The sequence below is a fragment of the Bombus fervidus genome, chromosome 7 (genome assembly GCF_041682495.2).
Source record: "Bombus fervidus isolate BK054 chromosome 7, iyBomFerv1, whole genome shotgun sequence".
In the NCBI taxonomy this organism is placed as follows: domain Eukaryota; kingdom Metazoa; phylum Arthropoda; class Insecta; order Hymenoptera; family Apidae; genus Bombus; species Bombus fervidus.
The window spans coordinates 6,891,957-6,910,643 of NC_091523.1; the positions used below are offsets into that span (position 1 = coordinate 6,891,957).

Here is an 18,687-nt window from a genome sequence, read left to right on the forward strand (position 1 = left end):
ATCGATTTAAAAGGAAGCGGGAAATGAGCTGTTAGGAACGCGCGAAGTTTGATGAGAGCGCGGGAAGTAGGTGGTGGGGATAAGTCAAGCCAGTAGATTGGTTGGGCGCGTCGAGGCGCGGAGGGGCATCGACCGGTCTGGCATCGGGCTGCTATCGGACTGGCAGGTCCCCCCGTTCAGTACCACCAATACACAAGAGCCGAGGACTCTCTATCGCCGACCATTGGTCCTCAATTTGCCGACCAATCATTGGGAAAGTGCCCACGAAAATATCCAATGTAAGTCCACAAATTATCAAACATCAACGGGGTACGCGTACGACCGCGCATCGTTGTACGATTAACCGCGTTTTCGTTTTGTGACTTGTTCCAATTGCGAACCCGTGTCTTCTTGTGCTTGAAAAAGTCTTTCTGCACGGCCATGTTTGTCGAGACGAGCGTTTCTCGTCCGAAATTCGCGTCGTTCCATGCATTCAGAATACCATCCAGCAGACTTGGTCTTCGTTTCGTACGCCGACGTTCACTGCGTGTTAAGGATCACGAAAATACGACGTTAATCATGTCACCGAGAACAGGATACAATATCCTTCGGAACCGATTTCTGCCCGATAGAAGGTGATGATTGCTGGCTGGCCTCGATTCTCTTTCCTACGTATCTAACATTCTGCACGTGGGCTCTTGTGTTCCTCAATGTGTTCGCCACGTTGGCGATCTTTATCAATACGTACGAGACAAAATTATGCCCGACAGAATGAAAGAAATTATCGAGACTCTAACCTTTCTATGCAGTGCATTTATTTATCTTTAGTTTGATACAACAAACACGAAAGTTCCCTTGCATGATTCATGGAACCTTCGTATATACGAGTTCACGTGTATGCACAAATTTTGTCTTTGTGTATGTACATACATGTATGTAGTCATCTTTGTCGCATTAAACCTATCTTTTTCCACCGGAGAATTTATACTTAGCTTTCTATTAATTTACTTTCCAATATAACTGCATTCTGTCTTTTTTGTTGTAAGGTCAATGTCTTCTGTTTAGCGATAGGAGTAATTTACAATGGAACAACTGGGTGAAGGGCAGGCGGTTGTGGTTGGTAGTGCCGGAGGAACCGTCCAGGTTGTTCAAATGGGCCAAGGAGGTCAAGCAATGATGTTACCTCAAGCTATACAAATGGCAGCACCAAATGGACAAATACAAGTTGTTCCTGTGTCTAGTTTAACCAGTACAGGCCAACAAATAGTAATTCAACAGCCACAAACACCTCAAATCATTCAAACTCCAGATGGACAAACATACATTTATCAGCCAGTACAATTAGAGGGTCAAGTTCAGCAAGCACAGCCAACAGGTATAAAAGTATATGATTAATGTTGTTGTTAAATTGCAAAATTTGCATACTAATTTCATATTTTTTTGGTAGTAATTAATATTAATGGAAATCTTATGCAAATTGCTGGAGCAACGTCGCAACCAGCAACTACTGCAGCAACCACAACACCAGTACAACCCTTAGCAAGTCCTACAGCAACAGCGACTCAGGCAGGAAATGTTTTCATGGTGATTACTATTAAAGTGTCTCTTTCACTTACATAGTCTGTGTATTATATATTATACCGACTTGTAGTGATTATGGAGCAACAAGGACAGCATAATGTCTATTTTTTTTTTTTTTTTAGTTTCTTTACTCTACAATTTAAGTACATAGTTTAATATGAACTAGGTATTCTTGAGACACTTAAACATACGTGGTTGTTGATATTTCAGATGGTACCAGGAAATAGCGGACAAACGCAATTTCAAAGGGTAGCATTGCCAAATGCAGAAGTTTTTGAAGAAGAACCTTTATATGTAAATGCTAAGCAATATAGGCGTATATTAAAACGTCGTCAAGCACGGGCTAAATTAGAAGCTGAGGGGAAGATACCTAAAGAAAGACCTGTAAATATATGTTTAGTTACCATTAATTTCATATTATATATTTTATTGCTCATGCACTTTACATGAACTTAGCATTTCCTTACAGAAATACCTCCATGAATCTCGTCATCGACATGCAATGAATAGAATTCGTGGCGAAGGCGGTCGTTTTCATTCCGGTCAAGTAAAGAAACGAAAGTAAGTCTCTATATATATATATCTGTTTCTTATTATATTTCTTTATGCGAAATAAACACAGTGTCTCATTCATTATTTTACGCATATAAGAGTGTAATGGTTCCAGTAGAGCAAATGAAAACGCCATGATTACCCAGCACATCACAACTTCGACCAGCACCAATACCGTTCGTACTATAGCAATAACAGCAGCAAATGTAGGTGTACAATATCACGACACAGATAATATGGCATCGACGATTGTCATTGAAGTAAATATAAATGTTTTTTCGAATGACGTACAAAAATTTTGAAGTAAGTTTAAGTCTGGACATTTGTTACAGAAACAAGGTATTCCCCTTCAGGAAATGATTTCTCAAGATGATATAGTTACCTCAAACAACTGCTTGATGTAAATAAATGTTTAACTAGAAGTTGAGGTAATTAATGAACAATTAATCAGTCAAAAACGAAAAATGTGTTAGTGATGACACTCTACATATGTTTGCATTAATCTCCAAAAGTATAATTTGTAAATAATCAACTTGGTTGATTGGTTTGATATTTGTAAATAATCAGCGAGATATAATGCAAACAGTTTTTGAAAACAAGATGCTGTGAAGAATCATCAAAACTGTATATACTACGAAAAGGTTATGAAAAGGTTTACTTATATTTTTTTAATTTGTGCGTAGTCTAACACAGATTTGGTTAACACTATTGCTATTAGTATTATGTCACGGTATAACGGAAAATTGGATTCAAAATTAGATCAACTTTCATTATAATGAAATTGGTGAAAGAAATTTGGTACTACTTTGTGTACATAAAAAATGTTTGCAGTGTTACATATCAAATTTATAATTTCAAAACGTGTAAATTTTTCTACAAATCATATCGCCACATTCAATCGAGAGACTGAACTATATAATTTATTGTTACGTGCTGGGTACTATTTTTAGATTAGATTTTATAAATGGATTAATCTTAGCTTCCATTATAATGATGAATGAACAAAATACAAAAAGTGTGTACATCGATAAGACTTTTTGTACAATTTTACGTGCGAGTACAATTAATTTAATCTGAAAAAAAGCTTTATGGAATATAGTTAATTGTTAAGAATATATTATAAGAAGTTACTCATATTTTTTGCAGTGGCTTATGTAAATAACATGTTTAATCTTGAAATGTTAACTATTTTGGCTGAACAAGGGAGGCTATGTAACGTGTAATTTATCTGAATGGTTGGAATCTTTGAAAATTTATTAAAAAATTAATTCGGCTTTACATTTATGATTGCAAATATTTGAAACTTTTAAAAAATTATTTTAATTTCAACGTATATGTGCAGATAAATATAACATTATTGTAATAATTCTGTAATATTTAGGTTATTATTTACTTTTTCCTACATGTATCTCTTACATATTATTAAAATGGTATTTTTCTAAAGTTCAAATGTTAGTTTTTAAAAGTGGAAATAATGATAATTAATTTCTCTCATATGTAATGAAACACATATTAAAATACAGCACATTTTTCTTTACAGACATAAAGAAATTAAAATAAAAAGAGATGAAATGTTTCACTTTCATACATAAATATTTTGTTAAATGATCTTAAAGTAGGGAAAAATTGTAAATAACTTGTACGAATGTAATGTAAGAAAGATATACGTGGAATATGATACTGTGTGTTCAGTGTGAATGTGAACTATTGTAAATTAATAATTAAGTTGAGTGAAAATAGGAAATAATATATTTGTAAAGTGGCTATGTACAAGCAAAACAACACGGGTTGTGTTTTGTAATAATTCGTGTCTGATGATTTAATTAACGTAATCCTTCACCAATAGTTTATCTTCAATTTTAATAAGTGATTACTGAAAATAATTTTCTTCTGGTGAAAATGGGAGGTAACCGAAAGATCAGACAAAAGATTAGATTATGTTAGAAGGAAGTACAAATTTCTTGTCTGCCAGAATTTTCGAGCATTCAGACGATGGACTGTCGGGTCCTTTAGTGTATATTTGTGGTTCAATTGGCAACGGTGGACCAAACAAACATTCTTTTACTACTCGATTTCCGGTAGCACCTATCGTTGCATCGTATTCTGAATCTCCAGTTCTAGAAAGAATAAATTGTAACAACCTATAGAATTAATAGCGGATACTTACTTTTTTACTATAAAATTATATATATAAGTACGAAAGTTTTATAAAAGACAAATGATAATAATCGTTGCTCGTGATATTTTAAATCCTTATTGGATTTACTACGAATTTACTAGTGGATAAATAATATTTATCTATACCAACAGAACTGTTGTAATCTTGCCTTCCTACCTTATACGAAGAATTTCTCTTTCTTTTCTATTGGGTATTAAATTGTCTGGAGGTTTCTTTGCTTTCTTTAGCCGTATCAATTCTTCTGTTGCAATTTTCCATGGGTTTCTGTAGGAATTCCTTTGAGTCGTTTCCGATATGATCCAATCTTCCGCTAAACGAATGTCCTTCCATTTTCCATATGTTTTCGCACGAGGTGAATAATCTCCTAATATTATCAAATTTGCATTTTAAAATATGTATGTAAATGAAATTGTATTTGTATTTTTAAAATAAAACCTTTTGAATAATCAATTTGATACACAGTTTGTTTAAGTTCGTTCTCTTCTCTTTCGATTAGATCCTCATCTGGTACAACTTCCGAAAGAAATTCTTTTAAATGCGGATATTTCTTGCGAATCTAAATATTTTAAAGTTATATTAACACTGTTACATGTTTAAAGTCTGGTTTCAAAATCCATGCGATGTACTTCAACTCCACAATGAGCTACATTAAAAGAATTTAACGCTTTTCAATTATAATCCAATATCGTAGTACAAAAATATTTATTACGAGGTATTACTCATATACTAATTGTTAATTCCAAATATTGTTACTTGTTTACTCTGTTTAAAGCTTGTTGAGGATCCTCGGTTTGTTCGTTTAAGCTAAGAGCAGCATTTTGTCGTTGCGTGTTCAGACACTTCCTGTAAGGGCCATTTAAATTATTCAAAGGCGGAGGGTACTCGGGTTGTGACCTGTATTCCTTTGGTCTACCAGTTTTCTTCGATGGGAAATCCTTTTTATATATCGTTATAAAATCACGTGCTTCGTCTTCCACTTCTAGAAGCATGACTTTTCTTTATTTATAATACGAATATTATAAAAATTTCTCGCAATGATCAACGATCATGCCTGGTAAAATTCAACGAAAAGGTTACAAAAATCTTGAAGTTGCCTATCTTTAACCTACTACACTGTTGACAATGAGTTGAGAAAAGGAAAGAAGGTTAGGTGTAGTAGGTATAAGACTTTTTGTTTAGAAGATTTCCAATCTGTTATTGATATTACTTTAATTTTTGATAATAAGCAATATTAATCATAAACGAAAATTCATTGTGGAAAAGTTCAGAAAATTGTGAAGTAAATGAACGATAAAGGGATACGAAAGGAAGGCCTTTCGACGTCTAATAATTCTCCGATTTCTCGCGATCCATTATAGAGGACGATATAACAAGAGGTGAGGCATGGTACCCTTGTGTACTATAAACGCCAATTAGGACATGACATCGAATTTCCCTGTTATAGGTACGTCCTTGTTGATGCGAGTCGCCTACGCTTTCTTTTCTCTCGCTTTTTCTTCTTTTTTGCTTCTCTCGTCATTTAAGGTTGGAAAAATAGATATCCATGTTCTATTTTAACCTTGTAACGATTTAATATCGACATGCGAAGTTTCGTTAAGATTAATTGAATATCTTGAAGGATGAAGGGTATAATAATATAAATTCTTATATTATTAAATTTAGTTCATTTGCAATACACTTTAAGTTTTATTGACGATACGTTCTATTTAATCGATAAATATTAAATTCTTTCGAACGAATTCTTCGCTGAAAGAATTTTAAGAAGACAAAATATACAAATGAGCGGAAATAATTTTGTGGATCTGTAGCAGGGCCGTATACACACCGTGTGCTGTAACAAGATAGGCATAATTAAAATCTTACGCTGTTTGTAATGACGTGGAGTAATTAATCTTCGTCAAGTAACAATGTTGCTAGAATTGTCTGAGCAATATTTTCGCCTCGTTACTCGCAAGAGGAAATTCGTACCTTATAGATATCCTTTAACTCCTACAGCCCTCTTGCTATTCTACCCACGCACTTATTCGAACCCTCCTCAAAAGACAAATGAGGCTTCTTCGTTGCGCGTGTCTTTTTTGCTGCTCTTTCCGGAATTCAGGGGATGAACGAGTTTATTCTGTTCATTTTCACCAAGTTCCTCTCGAAGTTATCTTTCGTTACTTTGTAGCATAAAGTTTCTAGGGTCGGTTTACGATGGCCGATCGAGTGGGTGGAAGTTACGTAAATGATTCATCGATGACGAATCACGGGAAATAACGTAAGAGAAAGTAAGAAGAAAAGGAAGAAGAAGGTGGAAACTCTTAAATCTTATGGATTCGCTACTTTGAATTGGCATTTTTCATTTCTGAGGAATTAAATTGGAACTTCAAATTCCGGAAAGTCCAATTTAATATCGTAATTTGCAAAATTTTTAATTTACAAATGTTAAATTTTGTAAGATTCAATCTCGAAACACATTTAATGTAGAATGATTAAAAAAATCATTCTAGATTTAAAAAATTTTATTTCAAGTGTTTGTTTGACCGACAATAATACCTATCATTTTTTATTTCCAAATGTAAGCTCTTGAGAAGCTTTCAACCGTAAAATTGCGACTGCATTCAAATCGAGAGATTTCGATAATTCAAAGAGCAATCTATAAAGCATCGATTTCAAGCAACTTCTAAAATAACTATTACGTAAATCTACGCTAAAGGTTGATTCGTTCGGTCAATATTGTTCAACAATGTCAGCCGTACGATATGTCACTGGAAACGTACGTTGCAACCCACGTTTACGATATCGGAAATTCGCAACATTTCTTGCACACATTCGTTGCAGTTATTTCGTAAAAAATATTTTTTTACACAGAGTAGCCTTCATGCAAAAAATATCTCCGGCAGTCTTAATTTAGTTTCATAATATCGTCTCAATAATATGGCAAACGGTTATTCTATTACGAGTACATACGAACATCGAATAGAAAAAGGTATGTAAAAGTGCATGGTTTTTTCCATTGAGGTCTCGTTGTGACGACAACAAACGTAAAAGACCTTGCTTTTTCTTTTCCTTTATCGCAATGCACACTGTTTCTAGCAGGAATTTACGTGCAGAAGAGAATGTCGTTCTATGACTCGTATACATTTCCGAGTAGAAGCGCTAGGAAGCGAGAAGAAATCGCTCGCAAAAAATGAAACGCTGGAAAACGATCGTCTTGGTTTTTGGAAACCAAAAACTTTCGCGCGTATTGGACGTACGATCAAACTATAGAATACGTGCTTGTTCGTTTTATAATTAGTCGATATTCTAACATAAATATTGTACGTTCAATTTTATTCAACTTATTTTCGACTAATAAATACGTGGTCGAAAATTAGTTTTGAAATATTGCACACTGAATTAAACTTTTATCAATACGTTAATACACATCGAGATTAAACTTGTATTAACGAATGTAAAATTTCACAATATTCTTCCTCCGAATTCTTCAACATTAAAAATTTAAACATTGTAAGTGTTGTTTAACGGTAATTGAAACATTGTTCGGTGCTGCGATTATGGAACGTAAATGATACAAAGTATGAGTCAACCGAATCGCATTCAATTCCAATCGCTGCAGTGCGGCGGAGCGAACCAATGTGTTTTCAGAATTAAACGGCCGAATTAACTGCAAGTTCGATGATCAAACGGAATTATAAGGCGAAACAAGCCATTTTATTCTTTGGAAGAAAAAATGAGAAGAAGAGTGGAGAAAATCTCGGTGTTTGTTTTTCAAGAGGTGAGATCCACAATAAACTTTTGCGATAAATAGATTTTTGTTAGCTTTGCAAATCATATTGATTAAATTTACTGAAAAGAATACACTTCGTTGAAAAAATTAATCTTGAGGGAAAAATTGTAAATATTTTCTGCATACTACTTCAAAATTAATAACGATCCTCGATACATTTTTTAATGTCAAATTAAAGAAAAATTGGGCTGCGCCCATACGTTTCTGGATTTCTTGCTACAAAGCTAACGATAATCGGTATATGATACAAATTTCATTTAACTGAGATTTGTTTTTTGCCTGAAGCTACTAGCTACACAAGCAGATGGATGGAACAATGTAAAAATAATTTTCCATTGCGCGGATGGATATACGCGCAAAGACTACGCGGAGAAGTATAAAATATAGTCTCTCTGATCCCTGCCACTAACATCCATTGTACCACTGTTTGGTATACAGGAAGATTAATGTCCTATAACAAGCAACCAGCTTATTAAAAAGGAGCAGATAACCACGGTTTCGTAATTGACTGGCTAGATGGAATAATACATTATGAGAGATAACAAATGAAAGGAAGAAAAATATTCGCGTAGGGCGGTTTCCCGAAACTGCTATAAACTTGCCCGTTAATTAAAAATAAACAGGTGTCTGTATCTCATGGATTAATGTTACTGTGTAGACGATATGACTGCGAGTATAATAGACGATATTTAAACCAATGATAGTTAAAACAAGCACAATTTTATCCACTGAAAACGGGAATGTATAAATGAAAGCAGACACGGTGCTGAAGCTGCGAATACAACGGAACGTAAATTGAATTTTGGAACGAGGGAAGATCAGATTTGAGGGAGGAAATTTAACGATACACGTGGATTATAACTGCAGGATTATCTAGGTAAATTATATTTTATTTTTCAGTTTATTTTCTCTGCGAGTAATGCAATTTAAAAATTTTGTTTATTTATAAGTGTATTGTTCATTTTACATTAATTCTTTGCGTATCGATATTCAAAGAGTTAATTGTTATTTATTTCATTTATTGCTCTCCAATGAAGTTTGTATTACGCATATCGCTAAAATATTTCGTATCGTAGGTGGAGCTATGAAATTTGCCCTATGAACTTTCATCAAATATTTACTTTGCCGTTCTTTGAGATCAAAAATTTTGCGAACCCTTTTCCTATCCCTTTACCGTGCCAATTCAACCCTCACCTAACATCAAAATAACACCACGAAACGGGAACGTAAAATCCCCATAAAAAGACCATCGCATCAAACTTTCTCTATAAAAAAAAACCTTCGATATTTCATCTTGCGTGTTATGATCCTTCCTTCTTTTTTCTACCAACCCTTTCAAACTCGCCTTCAACACCAGCATCTCAAAATGTTCTTTCTGCAATCTTATTTCAGGATACATAGAATTGGAGAAAAGAACCGGACGCAGAAATAAGTAGATGCAAAATAAATAAAGCGATTGAAGGTAAGCCGGATGGGAAACGTGACGGAAACGTAAATCGTATTACGGGCCACATAATCAGACCGATAGGCACACAGCGAGGTTACCAGTTGCTTCGCAACCAGTTGCTCGTTCAAAGGGTGGTGGCCACCCTAAGCTCACTGTGGCATCCCCTCGAAAAAGCACCACCCCCTCCCCCTTTCACCTCTCCACTTTCTAACCTCGCCTGGGTTTACGAACCTTCTCCCAACCTGGTTCATAAAGCACCGAGTACAACGTTGTCTAGACATCGCGGTACGAGCGCGTGGAACCTCGAACCGAAGTTTTCTCCACGGTCTCACCCTCCGCAAAGAGATCCTCGTGGGGGCGAGATCGCCACGCCTCCCGCGTCTATATAAGCTACCGGTCCGACGTGGAAACCTCACTTGCACCTCGGCCACGGTCAGGAAAGGGTACGAATCCTTCTACGAGTAGGAGTCAGCTATCCCCGGTACACGTATCAATCGATCCTTGATTATTCTATCTGAGAGGAAGACATGAAGTTCAGCCTGTTCTTGTTGTTTTGCTTGTTCGTCGTCTTCGCTGACAGGACTCTCGGTAGCCCCTACATCGATGACGGTGAGTAACGAACGAATCCTCTTCCTCTTCGTTTCATTTTATTTCCTTCTTCGATTTAATTTTCTGCACTGCGTTTGAGTGTGTTTCGCAAAGCAATTGGAAAAGTATCGCGAATGAATTAGAGGGAGTGGATGCGAAGGTAAAGACGACGTGGATTTGAAGATGACGATCGGTGTGGTGACTATGGGGAATCATCAAATTTTCAGAAGGTCCAGGGTGAATCGAAGATCGAAAATTGAAACGAAGCTTGTTTGTCTTTAGATGGTAGAGATTTTGGGGAGTGACGCTATTCGTAAAATCTTGGTCAATTTAGAAATTTTATAGCAAAGCGTAGATGTTTCCTGTTGGGGGTTGAAACTGATTGCTTGTCAAATTTAACTTGAAATTCAGTTTGTTTAAATTTCAATCGAACGATATTTAGATGTTAGATTCCTTCGAGTTTCGACATTTCTAGTTTAGGTCGTTTCAAGTGAACTTAGATAGCGTCATAATAACGAGACGTAATTCGAGCTTCGCGTGGGTGATAAAATAGGAAGAAAATATAGTATCGTTTATTTTTGCAGTCGTTCGACTTTCCATTCATATTCAAAGCTTGTTAAACGCGTTTAACCAGCGTGTTTCAAAGATATACGATCGACATATCCTAATCGCATTAGTACGCTAATGATTATTTGTCGTGACAATCACGAAGCGTTCAATTGCAATGATAATGATATTTAAATGTCAATTGCACTAAATTGTCGAGACTAAATAGTTAAATGCAATTCAGAATCGATTCAATTTTACGTCCATTTTATCCATTTTTATTAATTATCTCCTCGAAGGATAGTATAAAAGCGTAATTAAATTTTTGCTAGTTAATGAACATCTTTAACGTGAAAAAAAGTGTCCTCAATGTAACAGTATGAATTTACATTTCAAATATCGAGAGTAGAAAAGCAATTTTTCGTTGTAAATCTTGCTTTCTTCCTGAAATATTCTCTTGTTTTTCGTTTTCTCATACAAATCCTTTACGACATTTCGATAGAAATCTTCTATAATTTTTAGAAATTTGGTGCACTTCAAATGTTCTATACTAGATATTTAAAAGAAATTCAACAAAGTTTAGTTTATCGCGATACGCTGTATTTAACTCGATAGAGCCATGTTACGTTCTACAGAGCGCGGCTAGTAGTATAAATCCGTATGAAATCAGACGTTTGGTATTCGAATCTACTGCGCTGGCATGTTCGCTCAAGTAGCGATTACTTATACACATTACGCCTTCTCTGCAGAGTCGATATATTGTCACAATGTTCACAAATTTTGCTTTCTTTCTATGTATATTTATATAGTTTCTTTCATTCTATGTATATTTAGACGCTTAAAAATTTGAAGCAGTGAAAAGATTACGCCCTGAAAAGTTGTTAACATACAATTTTTTAATTTTAATTTCGATAAATCTTGTTAAGCGTTTCGAGGAAAGTTGGTTAATAAATGGAATATAATTTTTGGATTTGAATATCTCGATACAAATAATACGTTTTCAAGGTAACATTATATTTATCACGGTAACTAATTGGTGCGAACGAAACAGTATCCGATGGAAGCGCGTTACGCAACAATCAATGATTGAAAAGAAAATGAAATCAACGTCGATCTGGCTAACCGCTTTAAGCGATACTTTAATTGAACGTGCGGATAATTAGATTCGATGGCTTCGCCCGGAAATCTTACGTAACACGCGTATAGCACGATACGAAATTTAGCATGGAGTGTATTAGTCGGGCGACAGTGGTCGATTTTAATGTGGAAGATTTTACGTGAATTTAAATGAACCTTGCGAAATACAATTTTCCAATATATTGGAAATTCCTGTGAAATGAATACATTTTTTTCATATTAACTTTACCTTCGCTTACTACGACAGTGTAATACATATGGTATGCATTCGATAAATACATACGTAAAATTTTGTAAATTCCATTCCCTTCTCTGTTAATTATATTCTTGTGTAAATTACAAAATTTCAAGCTCGGCTAAATAAAATTTAATAATAAATCATCTAATATTGAATAATTTATTTTATTATTACGATTTATTAAATTTAACTTATCGGAGGTATCAGAAATGAAAATATTACTAAATAGATACTCATACAATAATTTAATACGCGTATAATTTCTCTAGCAAATAACTTTGCTACCAAAATAGGCGTCGTAGCTCGCGTATTACGACTATCGATTTAAAAATCTAACAAACACAGGATGCTCGGTTCACTTCCGAATCGTTCCAGCAAACGATCATAATTTTCCATTGGAAAAACTTTGTAAAATTTCACAAAATCTCTTGACCAAAGGAAGAAGAAATTTCCTAAGAAATTCCTCAATATCGCGAGAATATTGAAACATCGACAGCATTGTCGTGCGCGACCGACCGGAAGTAAAGACGAGAGGCAAAGGCAACGCGTTGGATTACCTTAATCCTGTTTTAAGGCTGTTGATGAGAATACAGACGACGAAGAAAATGAGGAAACGCGGGTAACCAATTTGCTATTGCGCGTTTACCATACGATCTGTTTCCGTTAGAATCCAGAGTTGGGCTTATCCCGACGAATTAATGAATTCCCTTTGGTGGGTCGATTTCTAATATCAGCTACCTTTTTCGGATCGGAACTCGAGCGAACTGATTTCTCCATTCGATCAAAGGATTACTCTGGTAAATGGAACATTGGAATTGGAATTGGAACTTTAAAGTGTATTATTCGTTGAACCTAACCGAAGGAAGAGCAATTCAAATGATTACATTTGAAGAAAGTTGAATGGAAAATCGGTTGATCTTGCAGGTATCTGTTCCGGTGATATTACTTCCTTTTTTTTATTTTGTTTTAATGGTAATTTTATGGAAATTGGATAGGACTTAATATGGGAATTTATGATAAGATTTTGTTGAAAAAAAATTTAGTGTTTGAGAAAGAGATTGGAAGGGTAGGGTAGGGTTTTTTGGGGCGATTAACGACGTCGATAGATCAGAGTAAGAGGCTGTTCATGCAGAGTATAAAATGTAAAATTTGTTTTAAAATATAATATTAGGATGGTGGTTAAAATGAATTATTTGGGAAATTTTTGAGGTGCTTCTGCGATGAAAAATCACATTTGCTCGCTTCAACGAACTTGATGATACAGCAGTTCGTATCAGATTGTTTAAATATTTGAAATAAATTGAAATCTTTCAAAATTTTAACTCCGACGAATGAAATCGAGATTGAATCTTCTTCTAATAATAATTACTAAATTTTCTAAATTATTTCTTAGAATAAAATTTCTTAAAATTACTAAATTGAATATTACAAATTTTCATTGGAAATTTTTAACAAACATTTTTTAACCACAGTTTTAATATGCTAATTTCAAATAATATGTTTACGAAGGATGACGATGATGTTTGACTTTCGGGGAGGAAAGTAGAAAATGAGATTCTATCAAGATCTTTGCAAACCTTAATACCTTCCCTGTTAAGGACAATGATTTACGTGATCCGCTTTGCAAAGTATCTTCATAAAGTAACGCGTATCAAATAATTTTCATTGAAAATAGTTTACTTTTTCTTCAAGACTTTTGCATTCTAAAAACTAAATTCAACATCTTTCATCGCGTGGAAGTAAATTTTTCGAATTTCCACTTCGCTGAAAATTCCTTCGAATTATTTACTATGATAAATAAATTGCCAATTACAGTCTTTTATTTCTTCACTTATTTTACATATTTATCGTGGTCGTTGAAAAATGAACTACGAATATCTTCGCTAAATGTTTTCCTCGCTTCGAGTAATTTCTTGAATGAAACTTTTGCTACGGTTATGCGATGTCTCGCTTTATCTGGAAACGTTCACTGGATCGTATTGAATGGGATTCACCAAAGAGGAATTGATTCTTTTGAATCACAGTCTTTAACCAACCGCCTTTCGCAAATTTGTCGCTGTCGCGCGAAACGCATTAATTAATTGCATCTAATTAATGAATATAACAAAGGTTATAATTATTGTTTTAAAGGAGGATAAACGTACTTTTGTATTTTGTATTTTCGTTTAAGATAATGACAAATTATGCTTCAATGATTGTTTTTAAGGATAACAACACTATACACAAATATGAATGTAAGGATCCTGAAATCCTGAAACTTCTACTGTGAAATATCTAACTTCAGTAATACATAAATATAACAAAATGTATTCATTTTCACAGATTAAAATAAATAGTCACAATTGAAAGATATTTTAACAAAAATTCCTCAAAAATTGCAAATCTGTTACGATATATTTCTTCCTCTACAAATATTTATTTCATCCTCTAGATGAATTAAATCATTTCCTTGCAGAATTTATTACTATTATTTGTACAATTTCTGAAACGTTTCTTGATTAATTGGCTGTAACTTTTCAAACAAATAAAGCGAAGCTATTGTTGCGATTTCGCCAGATGCGCGTATTACACTTGGTAATCCTCTTTACATTGTCGCAAAATACGAGTCAATAATTCCGAGCTGGATGTCGTTATTCGCGAAACGAGTATCCTCTAAAGAAGCGGACCAATTTGCATGAAATATAAGTAGAAAAGGACGTAGGCGACCACGCCAACTAAATATATATATCCGTTGAAAGGGTTTGCTCAGGAAATGCTCCTATTTTTATTTTTCCTCTTCTTCGCGATACAATTTACCCTTTTATGAACTCTGTTAATGGACGCCGCCGCATTTGATCGACCTAGCTATACGATACTTTCTTTTTCCTTCCGTCAGGCAACCGATTTTTCCAAAGACCAGACCACTCAACGGTTCAGAAAGCAATCCTGAATTATTCAAAGTGCTCTCTTTCTTAGTAATTTTATGTAATTGTTGATGTATTCTTTTGTAAAGCTACTTATTTTACAATTCATACAGTGTAGCTGTTGTAAAAGTTTGCACAGTGAAATGTTCCACCGACAGAAAGAATTCTTTCTTAGTGGTAAATGCATCGTATCTATTTAGAGAATTTTATAGGAAATTGTTCTCTGTCAAAATTTATCAGCTTCATCGCGGATTCCTTTAATTAAAGATTTTCTCGCTTATATCATTTTTCTTCTGTACCCTTCGATTTTCCTCTGACTAATGCAATTCGTCGTGATCTGTATTATCGGAAAAAGCTGCTGTTGTCACTGTTAGTGGGAAAAAATGAATATTTTTTCGAATGGAAGTTTTAATTTTTACGATTTCTACTTTTTTGCAATTATTCTTTGCTCTACTAACAACGTAATTACGGTGTTAACGACTCTTTCAATGTGCGTTACAGAGGAAGATTCGCTGCAGGTTGCGGATTCGGATTATACAGACAACGCATTGGAGAATCTGATGAGAGCTGCTCAACAAAAGTGAGTATTTATTGTATCACTGTACCCAATTTTTATCCTTCCCCATCATCTTCCGAATACCATTTCTGGAATTTTTATATTTTTATTAAATAGACGCATGTTTTTCTTATAATCGTTAAATAGAAAATCAACCTTTAAGAATTTTAAGAATTCTAGAAATTTTTTTATTTTTCCAATTAACCTTTGCGCTGCGATATCCGAATTAAAACACCGCTGCACATCCTCATTCGCGTTAAGATTGGATTTTAATCTGCATATCATTAAAATATACTTTCCTTCGCTGATTCGACGGCAAAATTGCAACAAGTTTAAAGATAAAACTCTTTAGCAGTAAAGCAGTTGAAGAAAATAATTAAAAAGAATTTGAATCTTCTTTATCCACTATGAATTTCACTTGCAACGGTTAATATATTTTTTATTTGAGAATTAAAATTTCCTCTTCTGACATATTTTTTAAATACTCTTTTAATTTCCTGCTATCCACGGAATAGTTATATGCAGAAAATAATTTTTCCATTCGAGAGAAACGATTCGAAGAATGGTTAATAGATTAATTAATTAACACTTTGACTACCACGCCGAAATCACATGTTTCGCTCAGGACGCCACGGGAGTATTTTTATTATTCAAAGCATATAATGGCAAAATAATAATAAATTGATGATGTAAAACAACATTCTTCCCCGATGGATCGTTTATCTCATTGGTGGTCCCGGGTGACCTTGGTAACAATTGATAGTGACATATTATAACAAGGCTTCGTTTATTTCAACAAACCATTCGCATTGGTTATTTGTTTATAAGCAAAACGTGCAGAATATATTGTTGAAACGTGTATAAGATATTAGTAAACGGTATTTGCTCATTCTATATATAATAGTAAGGTATGTGCACACTTCTAACTTCAATTATATGATTATAAAGCAGCATTTCCGATTATTATTATAATATAACATTTTATAATAATATTCGTAGATTATTCCTCAAAGATATGGATGCAAACACAATGCACCGTTAGATGCAAGATTTGTTCTCATTTTTTTTTATTGATGTTCTAATAAAAATGTTTAATTGTTCAATGGGACACTTTTTATTTCAAAGTATCTTCTATTTATCGGTTATATTCAAAATGCCCTAACTGTCAATTTTCATACAATTTTTACAATTGTAAGAAGTTGAAGCGCTTCGTTCATTAATGACCACCGTGGAGTCACAGACGACGAGAAACTGTGGCTGGTCGTATATGACCAACGTGGCAGTCAAAGTGTTGATAGATCATGCAGCTCGAAGGTTGGACAACAAAGTTGGAAAATATTTTTACACGCATCCTTCTCCCATCGTTGTCTCGATGTCTCTGCAACGTATTATTCAGATACCCCTAATCTCGAGTAGACGTACCTCGTTGATCTACTTGTTTAGGCGAGCCTGCATAAGACGGGGTGGAAACTGTGATCACCGACCAAAAGACTGCTGCTACAGTTCCAGTTGCAGATGCAATTTATGGGGCTCAAACTGTCAGTGCCAACGAATGGGTCTCTTTCAGAAATGGGGCTAAACGGCTCATCCGTCTTCCCCTTTCTTTCGGCGAGAACGTTTCTCCTTTTAGCACGCGACGCGATTATCTGCACCACTCGTACAATTCCATTTCAAAATTTCGTTTCGTATCTCCATATTTTTCCTCTTTCATACTATTACCCTTTTCACCATCTGCGAATGCTTTGCAGTTTTAAGCGTTTTTCTTATACAAATTTTTTACCGTTGTCCGCTGTTCACGGTCTAAAAGTTTTACGTGTTATCGATTAGATTCCGATAGAATTTCATTTGCGGCGTGCGATGGAAGAAAAACAGTCATTGAGAAAAACCTATCGATAAAATAGCGAGCTTCCGAATGTGTGAGTTTTTATGGTATTTTTCTCTGTTGCCTTTGCCTCGGTTTTTCTTTTTTTCTTTTTTAATTATCGTTGAAAATACTCGACGAAGTCTATGTATCCCTTTGGTTGGTATCTTTCTTTACTTATATTTTCTTCGCACATCTCGTATCTACCTCCCTCGTGTATTATACTCGAACGATAAACTTCATCCACAGTCAGTTTTCCAGTTTCTTTCACTTTTTTATTACTCTTATGTTTTCCTATTACATTCTTTAAATGAAATTATTACACTTTGCGTCCTTTCGTTTCTTTGTTTTTATTGTTAATTAAGATGGACTTCGTGGCCTTGCGCAATCTCAAACCCCATCGAGACGTAGCGAGAAGTAAGGAAATAAAGTTTGACTGAGCATTTTACTACATTCCTATAGATCGTTTTTAGTTTCTCTAAGAGGCGAATGGAACTATCGAGTAGCATGTGAAAAAGGAATACGAAGCGGTTCGTACGTTAAGGAAACCGATTCTTCCGCTTAAACGACGATAATAAGTTTTTGAACGAACGATGCAACAATAATTGTATGTCTGTATCTAGCGCAAGGAGATGTACGTTTTAAGTTAAAACTCGCCTACATTCTGTCAGCCTTCGATTACTTCATGCTCCATAATTATTTTCGATGAAAACTCAATTAAATTGTATTAACTTAAAACGGTACAAAATGGAAAAAAATTAGCGAACAGGCGTTTTGCTTTGTGATAGACTTTTGCATTGCCAATATACTTGCTATGAATCCCTTGAAACTTTCTGTTCCTCGTAAGACACTTATCATGTAATCGAGAATCGTGCCTGTTATCCTCATAAAATAATTATCACCAGGAATAGAAAAAAAGAAAAAAAATAAAAATAAAAAGATTGTATAAAACTAGCATACAGAGAGGATGAACAACTAATAGTGAATAAAGCATTTCATCAGGCTCGATTCTCTGATGTTTCAGGCCGTCATCTCGTTCGATCGATGATCAAAAATTGAACGGAATAGAAAAATTGAAATAGAAAAATTCTATAGGTCTTCTACTGTCTTCTGATTGGTGTTTCCTCTAGTCACTTTTAACAATCAGACGTCGGTGTCCTATGGATTTATCGCTGACGAGGATGATCACGGCCGATTCGTAGAATAATCGAACGAAGCTATTTAATAAAATTGATTCCTGAGATGTAGAGAGAGAGAGAGAGAGAGAGAGAGAGAGAGAGAGAGAGAGAGAGAGAGAGAGAGAGAGAGAGAGAGAGAGAGAGAGAGAGAAAGAGAGAAACTCGCGTTTTCA

The 18,687-nt window shown here is 34.6% G+C and overlaps 3 protein-coding genes across 9 annotated transcripts; 2 read left to right on the top strand and 1 right to left on the bottom strand.

Annotated features, from left to right (window-relative positions):
• The first annotated feature begins 119 nt into the window (after positions 1 to 119).
• On the top strand, positions 120 to 2,645 carry Nf-ya (nuclear factor Y-box A). 6 transcript variants are annotated; one of them, XM_072006423.1, is made up of 7 exons: positions 120 to 278; positions 1,045 to 1,354; positions 1,427 to 1,563; positions 1,771 to 1,944; positions 2,030 to 2,121; positions 2,228 to 2,372; positions 2,445 to 2,645. In XM_072006423.1, exons 2-7 carry the CDS (start codon positions 1,063 to 1,065, stop codon positions 2,514 to 2,516), a joined length of 912 nt encoding a protein of 303 aa, XP_071862524.1. In that variant the 5' UTR covers positions 120 to 278; positions 1,045 to 1,062; the 3' UTR covers positions 2,517 to 2,645. The 6 variants fall into 6 exon arrangements, with proteins under 6 accessions (XP_071862524.1, XP_071862526.1, XP_071862525.1 ...); XM_072006425.1 differs by having other exon boundaries at positions 170 to 278; positions 1,026 to 1,354; XM_072006424.1 differs by lacking the exon at positions 120 to 278 and adding an exon at positions 285 to 614 and having other exon boundaries at positions 1,026 to 1,354.
• Positions 2,646 to 3,639: 994 nt separating this feature from the next.
• On the bottom strand, positions 3,640 to 5,402 carry LOC139988731 (uncharacterized). Its single transcript, XM_072006429.1, has 4 exons — positions 5,053 to 5,402; positions 4,727 to 4,847; positions 4,448 to 4,655; positions 3,640 to 4,229 (listed from the first exon to the last, which is right to left on the bottom strand). Exons 1-4 carry the CDS (start codon positions 5,278 to 5,280, stop codon positions 4,043 to 4,045), a joined length of 744 nt encoding a protein of 247 aa, XP_071862530.1. The 5' UTR covers positions 5,281 to 5,402; the 3' UTR covers positions 3,640 to 4,042.
• A 4,091-nt stretch (positions 5,403 to 9,493) lies between these two features.
• LOC139988812 (U8-agatoxin-Ao1a) lies at positions 9,494 to 18,275 on the top strand. Of its 2 annotated transcripts, none has more exons than XM_072006572.1 (3): positions 9,494 to 10,116; positions 15,421 to 15,499; positions 16,892 to 18,275. In XM_072006572.1, exons 1-3 carry the CDS (start codon positions 10,035 to 10,037, stop codon positions 17,052 to 17,054), a joined length of 324 nt encoding a protein of 107 aa, XP_071862673.1. In that variant the 5' UTR covers positions 9,494 to 10,034; the 3' UTR covers positions 17,055 to 18,275. The 2 variants fall into 2 exon arrangements, with proteins under 2 accessions (XP_071862673.1, XP_071862674.1); XM_072006573.1 differs by having other exon boundaries at positions 9,726 to 10,116; positions 16,919 to 18,275.
• The last annotated feature ends 412 nt before the right edge of the window (positions 18,276 to 18,687 follow it).

Coding starts and splice junctions, on each gene's coding strand:
- LOC139988812 (XM_072006572.1), top strand. CDS start 10,035: ATGAAGTTCAGCCTGTTCTTGTTGTTTTGCTTGTTCGTCGTCTTCGCT. Junction 10,117..15,420: donor TAGCCCCTACATCGATGACG/GTGAGTAACGAA, acceptor TGTGCGTTACAG/AGGAAGATTCGCTGCAGGTT. Junction 15,500..16,891: donor ATGAGAGCTGCTCAACAAAA/GTGAGTATTTAT, acceptor AATCTCGAGTAG/ACGTACCTCGTTGATCTACT.
- Nf-ya (XM_072006423.1), top strand. CDS start 1,063: ATGGAACAACTGGGTGAAGGGCAGGCGGTTGTGGTTGGTAGTGCCGGA. Junction 1,564..1,770: donor AGGCAGGAAATGTTTTCATG/GTGATTACTATT, acceptor TTGATATTTCAG/ATGGTACCAGGAAATAGCGG. Junction 1,945..2,029: donor AGATACCTAAAGAAAGACCT/GTAAATATATGT, acceptor ATTTCCTTACAG/AAATACCTCCATGAATCTCG.
- LOC139988731 (XM_072006429.1), bottom strand. CDS start 5,280: ATGCTTCTAGAAGTGGAAGACGAAGCACGTGATTTTATAACGATATAT. Junction 4,848..5,052: donor CTCAACAAGCTTTAAACAGA/GTAAACAAGTAA, acceptor TAAAATATTTAG/ATTCGCAAGAAATATCCGCA. Junction 4,656..4,726: donor TCAAATTGATTATTCAAAAG/GTTTTATTTTAA, acceptor TGATAATATTAG/GAGATTATTCACCTCGTGCG.